At 44.1% G+C, this 22,530-nt stretch overlaps 1 protein-coding gene across 1 annotated transcript; it reads right to left on the minus strand.

Moving 5' to 3' along the window:
- Window positions 1–6,218: 6,218 nt before the first annotated feature.
- ALKBH1 (alkB homolog 1, histone H2A dioxygenase) lies at window positions 6,219–22,530 on the minus strand. Its single transcript, XM_064150664.1, has 6 exons — window positions 22,402–22,530; window positions 18,809–18,917; window positions 13,656–13,818; window positions 10,725–10,815; window positions 9,487–9,680; window positions 6,219–7,679 (listed from the first exon to the last, which is right to left on the minus strand). The coding sequence occupies exons 1-6, from the start codon at window positions 22,528–22,530 to the stop codon at window positions 7,256–7,258; spliced, it is 1,110 nt and encodes a 369-aa protein (XP_064006734.1). The 3' UTR covers window positions 6,219–7,255.

Here is a 22,530-nt window from a genome sequence, read left to right on the forward strand (position 1 = left end):
ACCTAGCTTACATAGAGTATGTTTTCTGTTCTTACTTATGTCCTGTGCTGTAGCCCCTAGTAAACAAAGTACAGCTGCATCTTTCAGGTATCACAGGAGCTAAAGATGGGTTCCTCAAAGACTTTATTCTTTTCCTTTTCAGAGGCCGGACGTCTTTCATCACCTCTCTAGGTTTAGTGCTCTGAGAAGCCATATGGATTATCTCTCCTGTGCTCTCAATTAAAGGTTTGGGGAGATGGTTGTTTTGCAGCCTGTGGGGAAAACTTGGAGGAGGAAAGGCTTTGTGTCTTAAAATGTTTGATGAGGACCACTGAGGCATCTTGCACAGACTGCAAAAGCTAGAAAGAGCAAGCCAATTTGAGGGCCACGCTGATCCGGTAGGCTGACGTGTCTCAGGAGACCAGAGAGGTGCTGTACACCAACAGATAGGTCATCATGTCAGTTCTGCTGCTTCTGGTGGTCTTCCTCACCAATGTGCCTGTTGCAGCATCTACCCTTGAGTACTCATCTTTTCCCATTAAGAGGTTTTTAAAGCACAAAAATCATGCTGGATACTAACAAACAGGTAACATCCTCTTGCAGAGGGCTGATGAACAAATAGCTGCGCTTCAGTGGAAGTGATTTGCTAACAGAAATTTGCTCATTTGCACAATCACAAAGTCTCATTCGAAAGATATTTTTAAATGAAAAAGCATGGAAATTATGCAAAATAGAACTGAGTACATTCCAGGAGATCTTTCATAGCGAGAAACAATAATAGATCAGTTTGTGTGACGTGGATATCTCATCACAAACATACATCACAAGAGGCTTCTGCTATCTGTTCTTGGCTGAGCACTGACCTTGGCTGTTAGATCTCAATAAGCAAGTATGTGACTAATATTTCTCTCTCTCCCACTTTCTCTGCTGCAGAAAATAATATTCAATTAATCAAGTGCTGGATACCTGCACACTTACTCTCCAGATGGGACCTGTGTTTTCTCAGTAGGTTCTCTGTTACCTTAAAAAACATCATTTCTTGTGTGAATTCCAGGGAAGCGAAATCTGTGGAGCCAGAGATTACAGCCTTCAGCAGCCTCTTGTTCAGAACAGTGTGCAGTGATGCAGCTACATGAGAGAGGTGAGTGGGCCACAGGGATCAGAAAGAGCATGCCATAGATTCAATTCTTCTTTATACCTACTCACATGGGATCATTCCTTCCTTTAATTTCTCTTTTATCATTTTCCTCTTAAGACAGTGGAAGAAGTGCTAGTGGATTAGACAAGGATAGTAATAAGACTATGTCAGACTTGCCATGCTGCATATTACCCCTGTATAAGCCAAGAGATGTCTCCAGACAGGTTCCACTTTCAGCTCAGGTAAGTGCTGAAGCATCAAAACAGTGTGCCAAACTTGTTTCTCTCCTGGAGCACAATTATAGCAGTAGAACAGGAAGGACTTGGAGGGGATCATATCTCTACACTCATGTTTTACATCCAGCAGCAGCTGTCAAAGACAGAAGCAGCCACAGAAACTGTTGTTGGAGAGCTCTGCTTCTGCTGTTGACAAGTAAGGATAGGGCATTAGGAGGGGATGAAGAGTTCTCTCTGCCAGCTAATTTACCTGTGTTGGGATTCAGGTAGGGAAGAGGTGACATAGCAAGATCTAAGCTGAGCTACAAAGATGGAGGAAGTAACAGGGAAAGACCTTTCTTGTTCTAGTGCTACTTGGAGGCAAGAGGAAGAGTGAGGGGGAAATACAGATAGTGGACAAGGACATGCTGTCTCCTAGAAACTGCCAGTCCTATTGGACGTTGATTTTTCAGCAGCATTGTGATGAAGATTTGAAGGAGCAATGTCAGTGTTTGGAACAAGATAGGTGTTGCGGAGGAGTAACCCTCCACCACAACAGGTCTCCTGCATGGTGGAACAAACACCTTGCTTTAAAAGGACCTGTGGCATATTTTAATCTGTCTGGGCTGAGAAGGGGCTTATTTGCATGTGACTTTCAGCTGGGTTTAGAATGGCTACAGCTGATTTGCAGTATTGCTGCTTACATCTTTCTGTCCCTATTATAGACACCTGACAATCAACACTTTCTGCAAAGTCAGGTTTCATCACAGAGGTGAGAACAAGCTGACAAACTCCAACCAGCTATTACAAGACTGGTACTGTTCCCTGACAGTCCTTCTAGGTGCTGGCTGTAGTTGACAAAAGGTCAGACTAACATCTGATTTAATCTTAGAGAAATGCTGTCTGAAAAGCCAAGGGGGAAAAGGCCAGTGTATATTAAAGTGTGCTAGCTGGAGTGGCAGAAAGCTGTACCTAAGGTTTATCTCGGCCACTGGGACAAGGGAAGACAGCACTAGCCCAGTTCTGTTTTAGAAAAGGTGGGACATGCTGTGCACTGAGTGGGAGTTGTTTAGCCTGGAGAAGAGGAGGCTCAGGGGAGACTTTATTGCTCTCTACAGCTCCCTGGAAGGAGGTTGTAGCTAGGTGGAGCTTGGTCTCTTCTCCCAGGCAACCAGTGACAGAACAAGACGAGCCTCAAGCTGCAAGGGGGAAGGTTTAAGCTGGATGTTAGGAAGAAGTTCTTCACAGAAAGAGTGATTTGACATTGGAATGGGCTGCCCCAGGAGGTGGTGGAGTCACCATCACTGGATGTGTTTAAAAGAAGATTGAATGTGGTACTTGGTGCCACGGTTTAGTTGATTAGATGGTGTTGGGTAATAGGTTGGACTTGATCTTGAAAGTCTTCTCCAACCTGTTTAATTCTGTGGTGCTGCAATCTTGGTGCTTGTCCCGTATTCGTTGTATGTTTTTTCTCCTTTCTCTGCCTGCCTTGGCTATGAGCAGTGACACTTTTTCTTCATCTTTGGAAGAAAATATTTCCAGCCATTATTTGTTACCACTACTGCTAAGAATTTCTCAGTGTTCTGTTAACGTTTACTTCTGTTCAGCTCCATCCCATGATTTCTGGCTTCACAATCTCAAGATCTGTCTACAGAGCTATGAGTTAGTGAGTCTCCCCAAAATTTAAATTCTGTCTGAAAATAAAGGTAACTCTGAAGCTTCAGCAGTGACCAACACCTCTGCCTAGACTGATTGTTTTTAAGCAAGAACAGTGCTGTGAGAGATGAGTCTGCTTTCCAAGTTGTGTGTTCTCTTTTGTGTCCTCCATCATTTCAGAATCACTATCTGTCTCTGATTGCCCCCCTCCCCTCCAGACTCTGCTCTTTGATACCTCATTTTGGTTTTAATTTGCCACAGCAAAATTGCAGTCATTTCTCCCCTATCCTAATGAAGAATGCTATCAATTAGAATAAAGAAAACAAAACCAAAGCCTTCTTATCTAAGCCCTTAGCACAGAACAGAGACAGAAATGATTGGTGAGATGATCACCTCTAGAATGCCAAGGCCTTTATTGATTCTTCTGGCCTTCCTCAGTAAATACAGGATGAGTTTTAAATTCACCTAGAGGAAGCTAAAAGCTAATGTAAAATGCTGACTTCCCAGCAGTACAGAAGAAAGGCAGTATGTCTTCTAGGCTGATTCATTTTTTGCTCTCTATACATAGTTTCAAAAGGAATATTTGGAGAGTGTTTCACTGTACCTCATTGAATCTTTTAGGTTGTAAAAGACCTTTAACATTCTCAAGTCCAACCATAAATCTAACACAGCTAAGTCCACCATTAAACTATATTCCTAAGTGCCATGTTCAGGTGTGAGTGCCACCTCACTATGCTTCTATTTAATCTTTCCTACATTTTGGTATAATTTGGTCTTGCTACCTGACTAGGTAATAGTCTTGTCCCTCCTTTTGGAAGAGTTTTGAGGTCCTTTGAGTTGTCTTGAAATAAACATATGATTATCTTCCTGTAATCAATTTTCTTGCAGAATTGGTCCAGCTGACCTCTTAGTTCCTTCCCTTCAGCTATGAACAGCAGGACAGGTAATCATAGAAAGGTTTGGTTTGGAAGGGATGTTAAAGGTAATTTATTTCCAGCCACTCTGCCACAGGCAGACACCTTCTACTAGAGCAGGTTACTCAAAGCCCCATCTCTAGCCTGGCCTTGAACACTAAAGGAGGGAGGGAGGGAGCATCCACTACTAATCTGGGCACTAGGAGTACCTCACCACTCTCACAGGAAAGAATTTGTCCCTAATGTCTAAAGTGAATCCACCCTTTCAGTCTGAAACCATTACCCCTCAATGCAGAAGACTGCTCTCTATGCCACTGATGCAATTTTCTGCTTGTGACCCTTGGACAGTACTTTTCTTTTAGAGAAATTAAAAGCTACAGAGATCTCAGCATGCACCTATACAAGCACAAGCAAACATTGTGCTACCTATAGATATGGAAATGTGATCAGTACTACAAAATATTCTGTGTATGACCACAAAACTAAACAATTGAGGTGCAGTGTTGCAGCCTGAGAGTGCTGAGGAGTAGTAGGTCAGTGGTTCTCAATCATTCTGTGCTAGAAGGAAAATAAGCAGTGTATCACTTAATGCAGCCCTATTCCCTACTTCTACTCAAGGCTGCTACTGCCTCTTCAGAATCTTGTTCTGGAAGCACAGTTTGCAGAGCTCATTGAAGTTCCACAGTTTGATCATTTATACTTCATACTCTTCTGTGGTCACAGAATCAATGCTTCTGCTAGGCTGACAGTTCAGGAATTTTTCCCTTCTAGTTGTTCTTTGTACACAGATCTTTTTCTTTTTTTCTGGGTCATTTCCCTTATGCCCATTTCTGGGTCACACAGGCTTTTCATTTTTTGGGTGTATGATACAAAATTAGATCAGGGCTGCTTCTCACTCAAAATGCCATTAGATTAAAAAGTCCCTAACTGCAAGTCAGTAACTCAGCAAATTCTCAACTCCCTTGCATCTAAACATAAGGATTCAGTGGACTGGATACTTCCCATGACCAAATGCCATCAGTATTTTGCAGTGTTTACTACGATTTCAAAGTGCAGATGATAAACAGCATGGTTTCTCATCCTTGAGTCACAGAACAATTGAATCCTGGAATAAATGGTTGATGGTAATTTGTTACATATTTTTAGAGAACTGAAGAGCTAGGAAATGAGAACCATGGACTTAAACTTCAGTTTGTGACAGGAAGAAACCAGCTCCAGTTCATGGTGATGTTGTTCCATGACTCTATCTTCTCTCATCTTCAATGCTGAATGAGTTCACAGATCTTTGCTTCACTCTTAAGAGTGAAGGACAGTCAGTCTGCCTTCTCACTGTCAAGAAAAATAGTTTCTTTTCCTCATGCACCTTCAGCTGCCACTAAGGGAGCTTTGCTGTTTTCTGAGACTTAATCAGCTCTCCTTTCCGGTCACACTGTAACCTCTCTGCATAACAGTATCACTCTCCCAGAGCTCAGATGTAAATACACCAGGCTTAGGATACAGAGAGGGCACGTTTCTGTCATAGAATAAGATATTAAAACCCACATCTGATTATTTTGGACATGAAATTACTGATCTCTCTTTGCAGTATTGTAAAAGCAATTAATTGCACACATACAAAGCTGGTGAGGGGCCTGGAACATAAACCCGATGAGGAGAGGCTGAGGGAGCTGGGGTTGTTTAGCCTGGAGGAGGCTCAGGGGTGATCTTATTACTGTCTACCTGAAGGGACATTGCAGCCAGGTGGGGGGTGGCCTCTTCTCCCAGGCAACCAGCAATAGAACAAGGGGACACAGCCTCAAATTGTGCTGGGGTAGGTATAGGCTGGATGTTAGGAGGAAGTTCTTCACAGAGAGAGTGATTGGCATTGGAATGGGCTGCCCAGGGAGGTGGTGGAGGCACCGTCCCTGGAGGTCTTCAAGCAAAGACTGGCTGAGGCACTTAGTGCCATGGTCTAGTTGACTGGATAGGGTTGGGTGATAGGTTGGACTGGATGATCTTGGAGGTCTCTTCCAACCTGGCTGATTCTATGATTCTATGCACACATTTACCTGCTATGAAATAAGCAGACCAGTCACGCTTTCCCCATGAGGAAAAGCTGCCACATACATATTAAATCTGATACTGCAGACAACAAACATGTCACTGCAACTACCAAACACATCCTAACTGCCTGTAAATGAAGTAGCCCTGCAGATGGAAGAGACAGTAGATTCAAAAGAAGCCTAGAAGGTACAGCATGAGGGATGCAAGAGCATTAACAATACACTGAAATAACTAACAGGAAAAAAAAAGACATTAAGAAAAAAGCCAGCCCAAAACTGATAGAGATCTTTAATTTAAAACTGAGTAAGTTCATTCACTGAGAAAGTCCAACAAAATACCCCAGGCACAGTGCATTCAACTACAACAATTAAAATTGCATTACAAAGTTGATATGAAGGTTTGAGTCTTAAAAAGAACTGGGAAAAAAGCTAGGCCTTTTCTTTGTTTCAGTGTATGAAAGTATCTTTGGGTGGCAGAGATAGTCACTGATGAACTTTTTTGGGGTACTTAATTTAAAACTTCATTGCTTCTATTTGCAAGCCATTCTGTTCCTTATAGATGCTAGCTTGGGACGGGAGGACCATAATCTTCAGGCACTTAAGGGGGCAGTTTTGAAAGGAAGATGTAGGGCTCAGCCATGTATTTACTGCTAGGAGGAGACCCAGACTGGACCTACTACATATTCCAATTAGATACTGCCCCCTCTCCCTTCTCTCTAAAACCAGAGGTATGCAAATAAAGTCCAGTTTCACTCGTAACACTGCTCACCTTCTCCTGCAGCTGAGAGGGTGGAAGCAGGCAAAATGAGAGCACAGGGCTAGAGCAAGCTTCTGGCAGCTGTTGCTCATGGGAACTACTAGTTTCTTATCAGTGAAGCAATTTTTGCTCTAGAGGCAAGTCTTCTGAGTTGCTGTAGGAAGATCTTGCACCTAAAGCAGCCTATTCTCATTTGTAACTTGTCACTGCACTTCATCTGAGCTTCACAAGCCCAGCAAGATTATTTAACACACTCCAATTATGTATCTTTTGCTAGCACTTTCTGCCTGCCCAACTTCATGAATGGAGCTCACACTTTGTATTTTAATAGGAACAGAACACAGGAAGTATCTCCTGAGTCATGGTCTTGAAATTCCCTTTCTTTTCCTTTCGAATTCTCTTTCTCCTCCAGCCCATTTATTACAGCAAGAAGAACCACATTTACTGTGCAGAAGTTTATTAACTCAAATACAGTGAGTTCTAGTATGATTGCTTCAGTTCCCAATTCCATATGGAGGTTGCCTGCCCTGTTGTATCAGGATGATTTCCTGGTTTCAGCTGTCTGTATTTGGCTTATGTCTCTTGACTCTGTTGTTCTGCTGATGGTGAGTGTCTTCAGAGCATGCCTGGCTCTTTCCACTTGTCTCAGATTTCTCAGGAAATTTCTGGCCCTCAGCCAGCACCTGCCGGATAGTCATGTTAATGCGAGAGGATTCCAAGTATTTGGCACAGACCTGCCAGTCCTCATCAGAGCTGTGCTCAATGACTGAGCCCGCAGGGAGGTCTGAAGGAAGTGCTTGGTCCAGGCATGACGGCAAAGCTGCCCCTTCAAGGTTGGGGAGGACCCGGGGGACAGCATGATACAGCAGACGGCTGAAGCCAGACATCACCATGATGTCACCACTGTGCATAAACATTGCTGTTGGGGCTTCCTCCCGCTTCAGGCCCCCAAGCAAAAATATTGAGGATTGCCCAAAACTAGAGATGGTATGAGGGAGAGAGAAGAGAAAATAAGTTCAGGAGTAGAGAACAATTATATGTGCAGCAAGAAAAAATCATGCCTAGCCAGCATGGATTTAGGAAGGGCAGGTCCTGCCTGACCAACATGATCTCCTTTCATGATCAAGTTACTTGCCTGGTGAATGTGGGGCAGGCTGTGGATGTAGTCTACCTGGACTTCAGCAAAGCCTTTGACACCATTTGCCACAACAAGTTCCTGGCACAGCTGGCAGCTCCTGGCTTAGACATATTCACTCTGATATGGGTCAAGAACTGGCTGGAGGGCCGGGCCCAGAGAGTGGTGGTGAATGGTGCCACATCCAGTTGGCAGCCAGTCACCAGTGATGTCCCCCAGGGATCAGTGCTGGGCCCAGTCCTGTTCAGTATCTTTATTGATGATCTGGACCAGGGGATTGAGTCCAGCATCAGTAAGTTTGCAGATGACACCAAGCTAGGAGCAGGTGTGGATCTGCTGGAGGCTAGGAGAGCCCTGCAGAGGGACCTTGACAGGCTGGATGGGTGGGCAGAGGCCAATGGGATGAGATTTAACAAGGCCAAGAGCATGGTTCTACACTGTGGCCACAACAACCCCAAGCAGTGCTACAGGCTGGGAACAGAGTGGCTGGAGAGCAGCCAGGCAGAGAGGGACCTGGGGGTACTGGTAGATAGGATCTGAACATGAGCCAGCAGTGTGCCCAGGCAGCCAGGAAAGCCAATGGCATCCTGGCCTGCATCAGGAACAGTGTGGCCAGTAGGACAAGGGAGGTTATTCTTCCCCTGTACTCGGCACTGCTGAGGCCACCCCTTGAGTACTGTGTCCAGTTCTGAGCTCTTCAATTCAAGAGAGATGTTGAGATACTGGAACTTGTCCAGAGAAGGGCGACAAAGCTGGTGAAAGGCCTGGAATACAACACCTGTGAGGACAGGCTGAGGGAGCTGACGTTTTTTAGCCTGGAGAAGGCTCAGGGGTGACCTCATTGCTGTCTACAACTACCTGAAGGGAGGTTGTAGCCAGGTGGGGGTTGGTCTCTTCTCCCAGACAACCAGCAACAGTACAAGGAGACAGTCTCAAGTTCTGCCAGGGGAGGTACAGGCTGGATGTTAGGAGGAAGTTCTTCCCAGAGAGAGAATGATTTGCCATTGGAATGGGCTGCCCAGGGAGGTGGTGGAGTTGCTTGCCCTGAAGGTATTCAAGAAAAGACTGAATGAGGCACTTAGTGCCATGGTCTAGTTGATCAGATAGGGCTGGATGATAGGTTGGACTGGATGGTCTTGGAGGTCTCTTCCAACCTGGTTGATGCTATGATTCTATGAAAGTACTAGCAGCTAAATCCCTTTATGAAAAAAAAACAGTCCATAACAATAAAAACGGATGGACTCCTACCAACAACTTCAGAATGACAACGTGAAAAATAGACTGAGAGGCAGCCTAGTACAATGTAGGCATAGTGTAAGCAGTTGCTCTGCCAGGTTTGAAGTTCTGCTCAGTATTTCATTCCTTCTTGCTAGTACCCAATTGCCACACTGCTGGTTTAGAACAGAACTGTGCTCTGTGGAAAGAGCTCTTCCACTCCAGGAGCCATATCCAGGTTATTTAAGCAGTCTTCAAAAAAAAAAAAATCATTATGCCCTTGAGCTACAGCCTCCTACTATTTGAATCTTCATAGAGTGAAAATTATACATCCAATTAACAAACTACACCATGCCAACTTCCTATAACCATCTGCAACCAGAGGAGAAAAAAAAGCCAGCAACCTTTCCACAACACTCACTTTCCTTGACTCACCTGAATGATAAAAGTGGTCGAGAATGGTCTAGTTCAGACTCATCCACATGAATTCCCAATGAAGAGTCAAAATGATAGTAGTTCAAGATCCCTGCTTGGGCTTGGAAACCCCGGAATCCACAGGCTGCAGCCACTTGTTCTGACAGAAATGCAAGGTCTGAGGGGAAAGGAGTGTGGTGATTTGCTGAGTATTTCTGGAGGAAGGAAAGTGGAAAGAAAAAACAAACCACACCCAGAACATCAGAGCAGCAAATACAATTGGAAACAAACATTGATTGATTGGCTAATAGTCCTGGAGAAGGACTGGAAAATGACTACAACATAGGCAGAACCACAGCAAGTGTATCTCTTGTAATTTAATTCTGGGCTTACACTGAGACTTCTGGGGATTCAATTAGATCATGGAGTTAATCATGCTATCCATATGGCAAATTTGAACTCAGTAATGTTAGTACTAACATCCTGAGGATCTACTTGGTCGCTACTTAAAACCACCAATGGAAAGGCAGTTCTGTATTTCATCAGCAGAGCTCTGAAACAAGCATCTTTGTTCCTTGAAGAGTAAGGCAAACTGGAATAATTGCAAACCTACTTTTTCTGTCTCACATTTGTAATTCTGAGTAAATAAAAAATAAACCAAGTTTTTATTAAGGCCACCCAATAATAGGCTGACCTGGTAAATATAAGGCTGCAAGCAGATTTTTCAGCGTATTGCAGATACTGGAGCAAGACTGCACATTTACTCTGCCATCCTTTCTCAGCCTCTGTCTGGCTTAGGATTTTGAAAGTTTAATTTTGATTAAGAGCCCCAAAATAGCTGTTGGTTGGCAAGACTGTACTAAACTGGCTCAGACTCTTCAGTTCAAAGTCACATCAGCAGCAGTATCCTCCTGCTCTTGCTCACCTCTCCAAGGTGGTTTCTTGGAAGTAGCTGTCTTAAATGTCTCCAGGTCATTCTCACCTTAAGTAGTAGGATAAAACAGGTCTAGAGCCAAGTATGTGCTACCATGCTACTTTTCAAAGGAAGGAATGCAGCAATAAACTTTTGCTGTTAAATCCTTCACAGTAAACAAACACAAATGAAAATGTTCTTACAAGTGGTTTGTTAAGGCCTTTCCTCAAGGCTGTCCTGTGCAATCATAAACATTTGATGGCATAATGCTGTCCTGTCTGCCACTCTGAGTGCTTGCAGTTAAAAAACAAAACCAAACCAAACCAGAAGAACTTAATTTCAATACCTTAGTATCCCAATTATAATGATAACCAAGGGTCACCCAGCGCAGCTTCTCCAGTAAGCTTCTGGGCTCCCGTTTACTGGAACCCTTCCTTCTGCAAGCACAAAATTAAGAGAAATTGAGTATGTCTTAATTTCTGAGTGTGTTTTGTGGTAGTGCAGCACGCTTTTAATGAGATGCACTCATCCATGACAACCTATTAAAACCATCAGTGCTGTTACATTTTTCCTCTAAAGACTGTAAATTCAGTTCATGTAATTTGTGCAAACTATAAGGTCTGCTACCAACTGCTGTCAGGCAGGAGGAGCCTTCAGGAATGGGCTTCTGCTGTGACCTATGGAAAAGTCCTATGGCATTACTATAGCAAATCAGATGGAAACATGCTAATGCCACATAAAAAGAGAAAGATGCACATCTATCTAGTAGGAATTCCAGCTTCTTTTCTCAAGTTGTGTTATGATAAAGAAAGAAAAAGGAAACGAGCTCTGAACGTGATGTTGAATGGTAGCATCAGATGGTTTGGTCTCATGTATAGCCTCATTACTTCAGTAAGATGTGCTTTCTTACAAACCAGGATTCATATTTGCACTGCCATGGTCAAGTCTCAGCTAAGAATCTGCACTTAATGTGCATTTCTACCTGGATTTTTACAGCTTGTTTCTGCCATTCACCTATACCATACAGATAGGTCCTATGCTAAAGGAGAAACAGGAATAAAAGACCAGTTTCTTTACCTTTAGTAATTTTTCATAGCTCACTGATTATTGAAAGAAAGTAATCTTTCCACTTTTCATCCTTGTCATAGAGTAATAGCAACTGCAATTACCATAATGCAGCAACACAGTACCTGTCAAATACATGCTGACTGAAACAACTTAAGGAGCCCACAAGCAGGCAATGCAGCATTTAGAAAAGGGAGAGCCCACAGCTCATTCCTCTGCATCTCTGAACTGACAAATGTAACCTCCAGAACTCAACATTTTCAGCATGTATCTTTTGAAAGTGTGTTATTCTTTCACTACAGTGCTAGAGTGTTTGCACAACAGTAGGAGCCCTGACATGCTCAGCAGGGCCTTAGTCCCTCAATTTTGTGTGTGATTTCGCATGTGATTGATAAGGAGAGGAAAGTCTGAGTGCATCTGGAAATGAGTTCCTAGTGCTGTAGCAGTTGGTTCTCCTATGAGAAAGCACAAAAAAAACCCTGATACAACTATGTTAGAAAGAGAACAAGACTGAGCAGCAGGATGACTCTGGTCTGAAGGTCCCTTTATTCAGTAGTGTATTGCCACATCCATGAGATCCCCCCAGCCTTTTCATTATACTCAGGGATATGCTTTTAATTGACCCCAGCACTAAAGAAAATCCCCAGACTCCTCTTTGTGAAGACAGCTTAGTGGAGCACAGATTTCTAGGAGCTGTATGAACTTCCCCAGCTTTGTGACACCTGCATCCTGAAAAGAGCTGGTGAGCCATGATGCAAGCACATTTATGCATCCTCCTGATGGCTTTAAGAAGTATAACAGTTGTCTCAAATCTTGGAAGTAGACCTCTTTTTAGTTAAGCACTCTGTTTATGGCCTCCCTGAAAGGCTCTCACTCCAGACACCAGATGAGTTGGCTACTCTGATCCACTATCTCCCAAGTAAAAGCACAAATACAGCAGTTTGCTCACTTGAAGACTTGGGCAAGTTCTGAATAAAACTGCCAATGCTTCTGCCAGTCATCATTCTTCCAAACACAGTTTTCACCTTCAAATTAACCTCTACTCCAATCATTCTCTGTGTGCACAGGAGGCATTGCTGGGAAACAACTGTCAAGGTGGAACAGTACCCCACTTTTTCCAGCTCTAGAGCACAATACTTCCAAAGAACTTTTTTTCATTCTCGATAGAATACAAAAAAGGTGTCTGAATTTCTGTTACTAACTGAGCCCAGACAACACAACTGGGGGCGTAATTTCTGTGTGCAAATATTTACAAGTTGAAATCTTGTTTTTGCTGTTCGATATCTTGTAGGTGTGAAGAGTATTTCTGAAGAAAAATCTCAAGGATCTCAATTTTTCTGTGAGACTGAGTTGTAGGAAACTCTGGTCTCTCCATCACATTAAACAGCTGTTAAGAAAAACAAGCAGTGAAACTGCCAAGGTAATGATAAACACCCAACTAACTAAAAGATTGTGTACTGCAAAGAGCATCTATCTTGCATGTATTTTAACAGGTGACTTCCATTTAAAAAAAAAAAGTCTTAAAAACTTTCTGCTTGACTTTAAAACTTGGACAAATTCTCCATTAACTTCCAAAACAGACAGAGGAAAGGCAGCTCTGTCTGTCACAGAACTCTGCACCTGTGGACATCTACAGTAAACAGGATTGCCATTAAAATGGTACATTCAATCACCATCTCAGATTGAATTAAAAAAACTCAAACCAACCAACGACTTTGGAAAACAAAATCACAGGAACTATCTGGCTTAAGAAGTTCACAAAACCTGCAAGTAACAACCTTTCAGTTACTGTACAGTAGGTCTGGGAAGAAGAGCTAGCATGAGTAGGGTATTTGGAAAGATCTCTTTTGTCTTAGGAAATCTGAGACCCAGAGGACCTTATGGTTCTACTTGTAGCTGAGCTTAGCAAGTTTACAAGCAGCATGATAGCAGCCAGGGTCACTATTTTCTGTCTGAATCGTGGACTGATGGCTTTGGAGTAATTTGCTACACAAAATCCCATTATGAGTGTGAAAGCAGAGAATTAACAAGGCTCCACACCAAGCCTTGAAAACTGTATCTTATCTTGGCATGTCTGACACCATCTGCATACTCCCAGCTTGTACTAAGTATTTTTTTTCAGCTTCCCTTCCCTGCTCATTTTCCTTCGACATTCTTGAGCTGAGACTACTTGACTCTTAGTTTTAACCACCAAAGGTTATTGTGAACTTACTTCAGCTGCTCCTTGCTCTGTCCCCACAGGTCAATAGTCTTCTCAGGAGCCATATGCAGGTCCAGGTTGCAGACATTTGGTTTTTGGGGGTAAAGCTTGAGACACTGTTTCACCCAGTGACGCTGGCAGCCCGGAAGGAAAGGGTTTAGTATGAAAATAAACCCTGATCAGACAGAAAAAAGGAGTGGAGAAGAAAGTATGATTAGCCCTTTCTGTTTTTTTTTCTAGAACTAAAGGACAGGGATTGAAGGTACTTAAAAACACCTCAGACATACAACCACTGACTCTGCATGTAAGCTGATGAAATCTAGTAACAGATCTGAATAGTTAAAATCTGTTGGGTTTTTCTGGTGCAAACAGATGGTAGTGATAAAGTAGAAAGCAGGGAGTGAAGTCAGTGCTGGTCCTAGTGAAAAAAAGGACAATAAAGGAAGTTCCTGTGTAAAGCATATGAGGCAATAGTTTTAAACTAGAGAAAAGTGGACTTAAATTGGATGTTAGGATCAAGTTCTTTACCATGAGGGTGGTGGAGCACTACAGCAGGTTGCCCAAAAAGGCAGTTGAGGCCCCATTCTTGGAGATACTCAAGGTGAGGCTAGACAGGGTTCCAGGCAACCGGCTTACTGCAGAGGTGGTTGGACTAGATGATCTTTGGAGGTCACTTTTGACCCAAAGCATTTTATGATTTAATGATTACAGGTAGATAAAAGAGTAAGACCTTGGAAAACAAATTGCTTTGAAATGTGTTTGATTTTGAAACATGTCAGCAAAATTCTTCTCTTGAACTCTGAAAAAATTTAAGTAAATCTGGCCTAGGTTTTCTAGACTTCAAACTAAGTTCAAGCAGCAGTTCAAGTAAGAGGGTTACCAGATATATAATAGATGGATTTGGTCTCTATCTTAACAGACAAGAGCCCTTGACATAAGATCTGCCATCACGAGGGGTGCTAAAAGGATTCTTCACTGGAATTTTCTCCCTGGGCTGGGGCTGGCCATCAGTTATTGATGAATAAGTCTCTGTCAGGAATATGCTACTAATCTGTACTGTACCTAGTTGAAGAACAAGGCACTCTCTCAAAGACTGTCAGTTTGGTAAGACTCATCAATTCAAAATTTGCTTGCAAAGAGAGGTAAGGGTACAGGAGGAACAAAGGAAAAGAAGGTTTTGAGGTTCTACCCTACTATGTCTTTTGAACTTCTCAGTTAACCCAAGTCAAACAGAGATAAAAATAGATTAAAAAGGAACATGCAAGGCCAAATGTGTTGGTAGGATACAAACTTGCCTTGTGGCCTTATGAAAGTGGTAATAAAAGCACAGAAAATGCTTCCTGCCAGCCTACCTCACAGACCTCACAAGACTAAATTAACTTGTTAAAGAGTCTTCAGTGTATTAATAATAAACTGTCATTCTTTTCCCTTCATTCTCTGCACTGTCAGAGAATGACAGCCTTCTGGTAGGTTTGGTTACAGGAAGTTTCTTTGCCAGAAGCATTAACTCTCTTTTGGCCTTTGGCAAATAATATTGCCCTTCCTGTCTACAGCTTTTGATGTGGGATTCTCAAAGCATTTGATTACATTCATGAAATTATGCTCTACTATGTGTATTTTATCTCTAGGAAGGAATTGATGCCTGGACAAACAGAACTGAGAACAAGAATCCAATTTTTATGATTCTTGTATTAGCAGCTCAGAACATGCTCATGTGTCTCCAAACCTTTTACAGTGTACTCCTAAAAAACCCCTAAATTTAGAAAAGTGAGAACAATTCAAAGGTGGCTTACTGCTATGCTTCAGATGCCAAGAAAGGCAGAAAACCTTGAATTTCTAAGAGCTTCAGAGTTTTGTTATAAAATTCTACACTAACTTTCAAAACTAACAGTTTCTGGCAGGGCCAGTAGCACTCACCAGTGCCTTTCCACACATGAGACGAAGAAGGTGAAGAGGGAGGTCATTCTGCCCCTGTACTCTGCACTGGTTAGACCACACCTTGAGTACTGTGTTCAGTTCTGGGCCCCCCAGTTTAGGAGGGACATTGAGATGCTTGAGTATGTCCAGAGAAGGGCGACGAGGCTGGTGAGAGGCCTTGAGCACAGCCCTACGAGGAGAGGCTGAGGGAGCTGGGATTGGTTAGCCTGGAGAAGAGGAGGCTCAGAGGTGACCTTATTGCTGTCTACAACTACCTGAGGGGTGGTTGTGGCCAGGGGGAGGTTGCTCTCTTCTCTCAGGTGGCCAGCACCAGAACAAGAGGACACAGCCTCAGGCTGCGCCAGGGGAGATTTAGGCTGGAGGTGAGGAGAAAGTTCTTCACTGAGAGAGTCATTGGACACTGGAATGGGCTGCCCGGGGAGGTGGTGGAGTCGCCGTCCCTGGAGCTCTTCAAGGCAAGATTGGATGTGGCACTTGGTGCCATGGTCTAGTCTTGAGAATTGTGGTAAAGGGTTGGACTTGATGATCTGTGAGGTCTCTTCCAATCCTAATAATACTGTGATACTGTGAAATGTATTTCTGTAGCAATCTTTATGAGCTAAATAAAGAACGTCACAGATAAATTTTCAGGGCAGCATAATTGAACCTCTTGTTGATTTTGACAGAGATGGTCTGAGTGGATGGTCAAAAGGCAAATTTTTTGGTGATCTGTATACTAAAGGAATCCACCTTGAGGAAGAAGATACAGTTCTCTCACTGCAGAATAATCTTGCAGCACAATAGGAATTAATTTACAGCTGTGGGAAGTGATCCCCCTGCTGCGATGTAATTGCTGGGAAAGATGTTTAGACAGACATCAAATGACAAGTGAGACCAAGCAAGGACAGCTCTAACATGGCAGCTAAGTGGAATAAAAACAAACCAAACCAAACAAAAAAAAAGAGAAGTAGAAGCCTTTCTGCTGAAGTTATTCAGTTCCCCATCTATTAACCACACCAGATGGCTAGTGTGGCTGCCTCAGTTACTGAAATAGGAGGCTGGCTTTGTGGCAACCCAGAATGACACTGACTGCAGTCCCAACCAAAAGAAATGTGAGGACAAAACCCTGAATCTTTCAATCAATCAAACAAATCTCCTTGAACTAAGGAGGATCTGGGAACTACACACTCATCAGCCGTACAAAACCCCTGCTAAGATTATGGAGCAAACTTTAATGACAGCCATTTCCAGATACAAGCTGGTTGAGAACACACAGCATAGATTTTTCTGAAGGCAAATTTTGTCTAACCAGACTTACTGCCTGCTACATTGTGATGCTAGAGAGTGGGGAATACTGTTCACTTTGGCTTTAGCAAAGTTTTCCAGTCTGTCTCCTTCAGCGTCACTGCAGCCAAACTGGGGGTTTCATGGATTCAGTGAATAAACTGAGAGTGACTAAAAGCTGGCTGGGCCACCAGCTTAAAGAACAGTGATTTGATGGTTCAGTCTGACCAGTGGCTCTTCAGTTTAATACTGGGCCAAGACTGTTAACTAAATCTGCATCAACAATCTGTATAACAGGACATACATATTCATCACACTTAGAGATAATACTACATTGGGACAGCAGTTAGTATGCTGGATACTACTGCTTCCGCTGCAACAGCACAACCTGAGGACCAAGGAGTAGCTCTAGATCCAAGGACAAGGAGTGCCTGGAGGACAAGTGGAGCATGAGTCTGTAGTGCACCCTTGCGGCAATAAAGGCTGATTACACACTGGCCTGTATTAGTAACAGCTACCTGATGGGGCAACACTGGGAAGGTAGAGTCAGGTTCATGGATGTGCACAGCAAGATTATGGTAGGCAAGAGTCACGAATTACAGCAAGGCAAATTTGTATTACATATAAGGTGAAAAAAATACTAAAAATGTACAAAACCCCCATAGCCAAACAGCGGGGCAGATGGACAGAGAAGGTGTGTAAACTCTAAGAACATGGAGGTCATCCCTAAGCATGTGAAGGACAAGATTATCAGGAATAGTCCACATGGATTCGCAAAGGGAAATCATGCTTGACCAGTCTGATAACCTCCTATCATGGTGTGCAGCTGCATAGATGAGGAGAGAGTGGATGTTGGGGATCTGGGTTGATGAAAAGCTCAACATGAGCCAGCAGTGTGCACATGCAGCAGACAGCAACTGTGTCCTGGGCTGCATCAAGAGAAGCATGGCCAGCAGGGCAAGGGAGAGGATTCTCCCCATTTGCTCTCACGAGACCCCACCTGGAATACTGTGTGCAGTTCTGGAGCCCTCAACACAAGAAGCACATTGAACTGTTTGAGCTAGTCCAGAGGAGAGCCACAAAGATGATCAGAGGGCTGGGGGACTCTTCAGCCTGGAGAAGAGAAGGTTTTGAGAAGACCTTGTAGTGGCCTTCCAGTATCTGAAGCGGGGCTACAGGAAGGCTGGGGAGGGACTATGTACAAGGTCTTGTAATGACAGGATGAGGAGTAATGGATTTAAACTGGAAGAGGGGAGATTCAAACCAGATGTTAGGAAAGGGCTCTTCACAGTGAGGGCGGTGAAACTGGAGCAGGTTGCCCAGGGAGGTTGTGGATGCTCCCTCCCTGGAGGTGTTCAGGGCCAGGCTGGATGAGGCCTTGACTGACCTATTCTAGTGGGAGGTGTCCCTGCCTATGTCAGGGAGTTGTGATCAATAGCATGGGGTCTAGTATTGTGTCCAGTTCTGCAGTTCTCAGTTCAAGATGGACAGGGAACTCTGACTCTACCAGCTGACCTGCAAACCTGAGATACATTTCTGCTTTTAAATATTCTACCTAATGAACTTACTCTGTACCTTGCATAGCACAAGAGGTTCCTATTCATATATTGTACTCAGTCTTCAGCAATCAAATGCCACATCTCAGCCCTGAAACAACTGCATTTCAGTCACCTAATTTTCTTGATACTATGTGGAAAAAATAAATGCTATAGAAACATAAAAACTTCATTAAAGGCAACAGGAATACATTCTCACAAGGGATAGCCTGGTTATCAAAGACTGAAACAACTGGCCCTTCTGTTCTAACCTTCAAATGTACTGCCACATCCCACCCTTCAGATGACTCATTTTCCTCATGCACTTCAAACTACATTTGGGCAAGGTAATAAGAGTAAGATGGAAAATGCCTGAATCCAAAGCAACAAGGTTGTGTTTTCATGTTGTTAAAAATCAGAAGGACCTACCTGGATATCCATTGAGGCCATAGGCTTTCCACTGGCTAACTGGCTGTAATCCTGCTCTGCAGGCATCTTGGTCACTGACTGAAGAAACACTGAGCTGTGATCTGAATACCTGGCACAAGAAAATGGATCTGGTTAAAAAAATGTTCAAATAACAACCAAACCAAACCAAACCCTCATGCCCCCACAATGAAAATACTATCCAAAAATAGCCCCTGTAAGAAAGAGTGCTGCCACACTGCATGGTAACTCATACAGAAATGCCAACTGTATCACAGAACTACTGCCTAGACAGCTGTACATTGCCCCGGCTTAGGGTGGATCCCTTCCCCAGTAGAATAAACTCACCACAACACAGATTTTTTGGTTTTGGAAAGTCAGGGAAAGATGAAATTGTATTTCTTATAGTTTAAGTATAACAGTATAAAGAGAAATAAACTACTAGAGAAAAAAATAAAATAACCTTAAGGAAGATGGGGAAGGGGTCAAGCGGTGGTGAAGCAGCAAAAGCAGCAGCAGCAGTGGGGGAAGATAGCAGGCAGGCACAGCTCAAGCAGCAGAAGCTAGCAAGGGGAAAGAACAAGCTGTGCTTCTAGACATAAAGCTCTTCATGCTCCACTGAAATTATGTTAACTTATCCATTGTTGCCATTAATATGACCTATCCCTGGAATGTTCACCTCTTCCCCTATGTCTGAGCTAGAAAATCAGCCCAAACAGCCACATACGTAGAACAGGGCATGTTGCTACCAGAACCAGCACACTCAACACATGGATCAAAAGGTACCTACAGTTTTCACAGTACTTGAGGATCAGACGTTCTACATTCATAAAGAAAACCCCAAACAACTTACACCACTGAGAAAACAATTTAACACTATTTGTTCATTTACACAGCACAGTCTCATTGTTACAGTAATAATTATCAACATCCATTAGAAAGCAGTAATTGGTATCCCTAACACTTTATACCTTAGTGGAATATTCCATAGAGTAGATGCCTATTCTTATGGGTAATTTAGAGAAGTAGTAGAATGAAGGAGTGCCCAAAGTTGTGTTAAGAACCCCTCTAAATTCTGAATGCCACATTGCCACTTTCTGTTTTTCAACAGCAAAGTCAACAGCTCAAGGCTTAGCAAGATTTATTTACCTGACAAGTCTCTCTTGGGTTACAACAGTGCTTGCATTTAAGCTGCAATAAGCCAACAGCTGCTGAAAAAAAACTAAGCTTACCCGCTGTGTTCCCACTCCATTCTTTTAGGACTGGAAAACACCTGAGGGAGGACAGGGTTGGTTTTATTCTGGCTTAGTTCCCCAGTCCAGCTCTCCATGCAGTTGTGCAAAAGCACAGGCTCATAAAAGGAAAGAGCTGGCCAGGTATAGTGGGAATAAGCAGGCAGAGACAGAGAAGACTTTATGATTAAAGTGTTTGTGAAATTAAGGCCTTTGCACACAGACTCTGTAAATAGAGTTTCTCTGCAGGCTGACAGCTCTGGTTAATGTCTTCTGAGCAGTATGGTCTAAATTATGTACACAGAACTATAAGAAAACTCTAAACTACTGCAGCACAGCAGCTTCTGGCAACATACTCAGCTGTACCAATTCTTCAGCTCTCTGCCTGCCAGAATCGAAGAGCTTAGTTCAGAGTCCTGTCTGCAGAATGTTCCTGGGGAAGGCTCTTCCTTCTTCTAAGTTGCTGCCACTTCTCTGCCGTCTCAAACTGCTTACCAAACAGCTGCTGCCAGAGCTCCTGGAGAACAGAAGCTGTTTCTCCGCTGAAGAATTAGAAGTGCTGAATCAGTTAAACAAGCCTGGTGGCAGGGCAGCTGGGGTATGTCACACTTCACTGAAGAGCTCATTCACTTGAAGCACTTTTCTGAGAGAAAAGCAACAATTCTGAGGCAATCTGCCTGGCCTGCAGTTCTTAAAGAGAAAAGCCAGATGTTTTTAACCTGGGAGAGAGCTTTCACTAGTAAGCTATCAACTGATCTTAGAAGGTAACAGGCATAAAAAGAATGCTATGAAGAGGGGACAGATGCTTGTGTTGCTTTCAAGTACTTCAGATTTTGTAGAAGAGCTGTAATGCTGCAATCCTCCTCTATTTGATAAAGGATTGCTGCATGGTCAATAAATGCTAAAGTGTTAACAAATGCCTTGTTTAATGCTAAGACCTTGAACAATTTCATATGGGTCTGGTTTTGTGCCCATCAGTACCAAAATTATAGTCTGAAGAGCTACCAAAAAAACCCAAACCACTTAACTAACAGAACACTAAAAAGCCAAGCATCTGAATATGGAAAATGAGGCAAAGGTTCATTTCAGCTACATTCCCTACTCTCTTTTCCCCTATAGGCTCACACATAGAAAACCCCTGGTTAACAACATCCATTATCCTCTTGGGAGGTGACAAAACAGAAGATGAGTTTGAAGGATCACTTCTTCATCATTTGAGACATGGCACATCACTAATCCTAACAGCTACTACTTTCCAATGTGCTCCTGACATCATGCCCAGATTTACTGCAGTGGTTGGACTCGCCCTGATGACTAAGCCCAATGTTCACTACATGGGAGTAAGAAAGTTTACCAAGGAGGAGACAGCACGAATCCTGGGCTGCCCGGGGAGGTGGTGGAGTCGCCGTCCCTAGGGCTGTTCAAAGCAAGATTGGACGTGGCACTTGGTGCCATGGTCTAGCCTTGAGCTCTGTGGTAAAGGGTTGGACTTGATGATCTGTGAGGTCTCTTCCAGCCCTGATGATACTGTGATACTGCACACAGCACAGCAAGCAGCTGAGCTCAGCTCTTTCTTGACCTCACTCAAGTATTTCAGAGCTAAGACAAGGGTTAGCAGGCCCAGGAAATGGCGGCAGCTTCAGCGGTGAAACCTTCTTTTCCCACCCAGGCGTTCCTTCGCTGCTCCTGAACAATACATGGCTCTAGCGGAGGCTTTGGAGAGCTCTTGCTGCGCTGTAGGGCTCCGATGAAACATTATGGGAACAAATAAACACAAGCAAAAAGTGGTAAACCTGTGAATGAGCAACGCTCTGGCCGAGGCGGCTGGGATGGCAGCTTGTGTCCCGGGGCAGAGCGCCGTGAGCCCACGGTAGCAGGCGCAGGGGGCAGCTTGTGTCCCGGGGCAGAGCGCCGTGAGCCCACGGTAGCAGGCGCAGGGGGCAGCTTGTGTCCCGGGGCAGAGCGCCGTGAGCCCACGGTAGCAGGCGCAGGGGGCAGCTTGTGTCCCGGGGCAGAGCGCCGTGAGCCCACGGTAGCAGGCGCAGGGGGTCCTTAGGCAAGGCTCCTTCCAGGGCCTGAGGGCACAGAGGCGCTGGGCCCGCAGCCGCGAACGCCTCCATTCAACTGCTGCTCTCCAGCCGCGGACAGGCTTTTTAACGCTGCCGCGGCCCGTAAGGGGCTCGGCGCTGGAAAGCAGCATCTTCCAGCTAGTAACAGAGCTGCATTACAGACTTGACATCCAGCACAGAGGGGAAACCGCAGGAGGAGAGAACAGGCTGCAGCATCGCACTGAAACACTGCGACACCGCTCAAAGCGCAGGGCAAGCCCAGCCCCCGCCGAGAGCAGTGCGACTTCGGCATTACCTGGCCCCCCGGCACGGAGAAGTCCACCACGCCCCTCAAATCCGACACATCGCGTTGCCGGTAGAAGCGAAACAGCCTGCGGAAGGCGTCCTCCCCGCCCTCCCGGGTCAGGGCGGCCGCCAGCGCCAT

The sequence above is a fragment of the Pogoniulus pusillus genome, chromosome 1 (assembly GCF_015220805.1).
Source record: "Pogoniulus pusillus isolate bPogPus1 chromosome 1, bPogPus1.pri, whole genome shotgun sequence".
Taxonomy (NCBI): Eukaryota; Metazoa; Chordata; class Aves; order Piciformes; family Lybiidae; genus Pogoniulus; species Pogoniulus pusillus.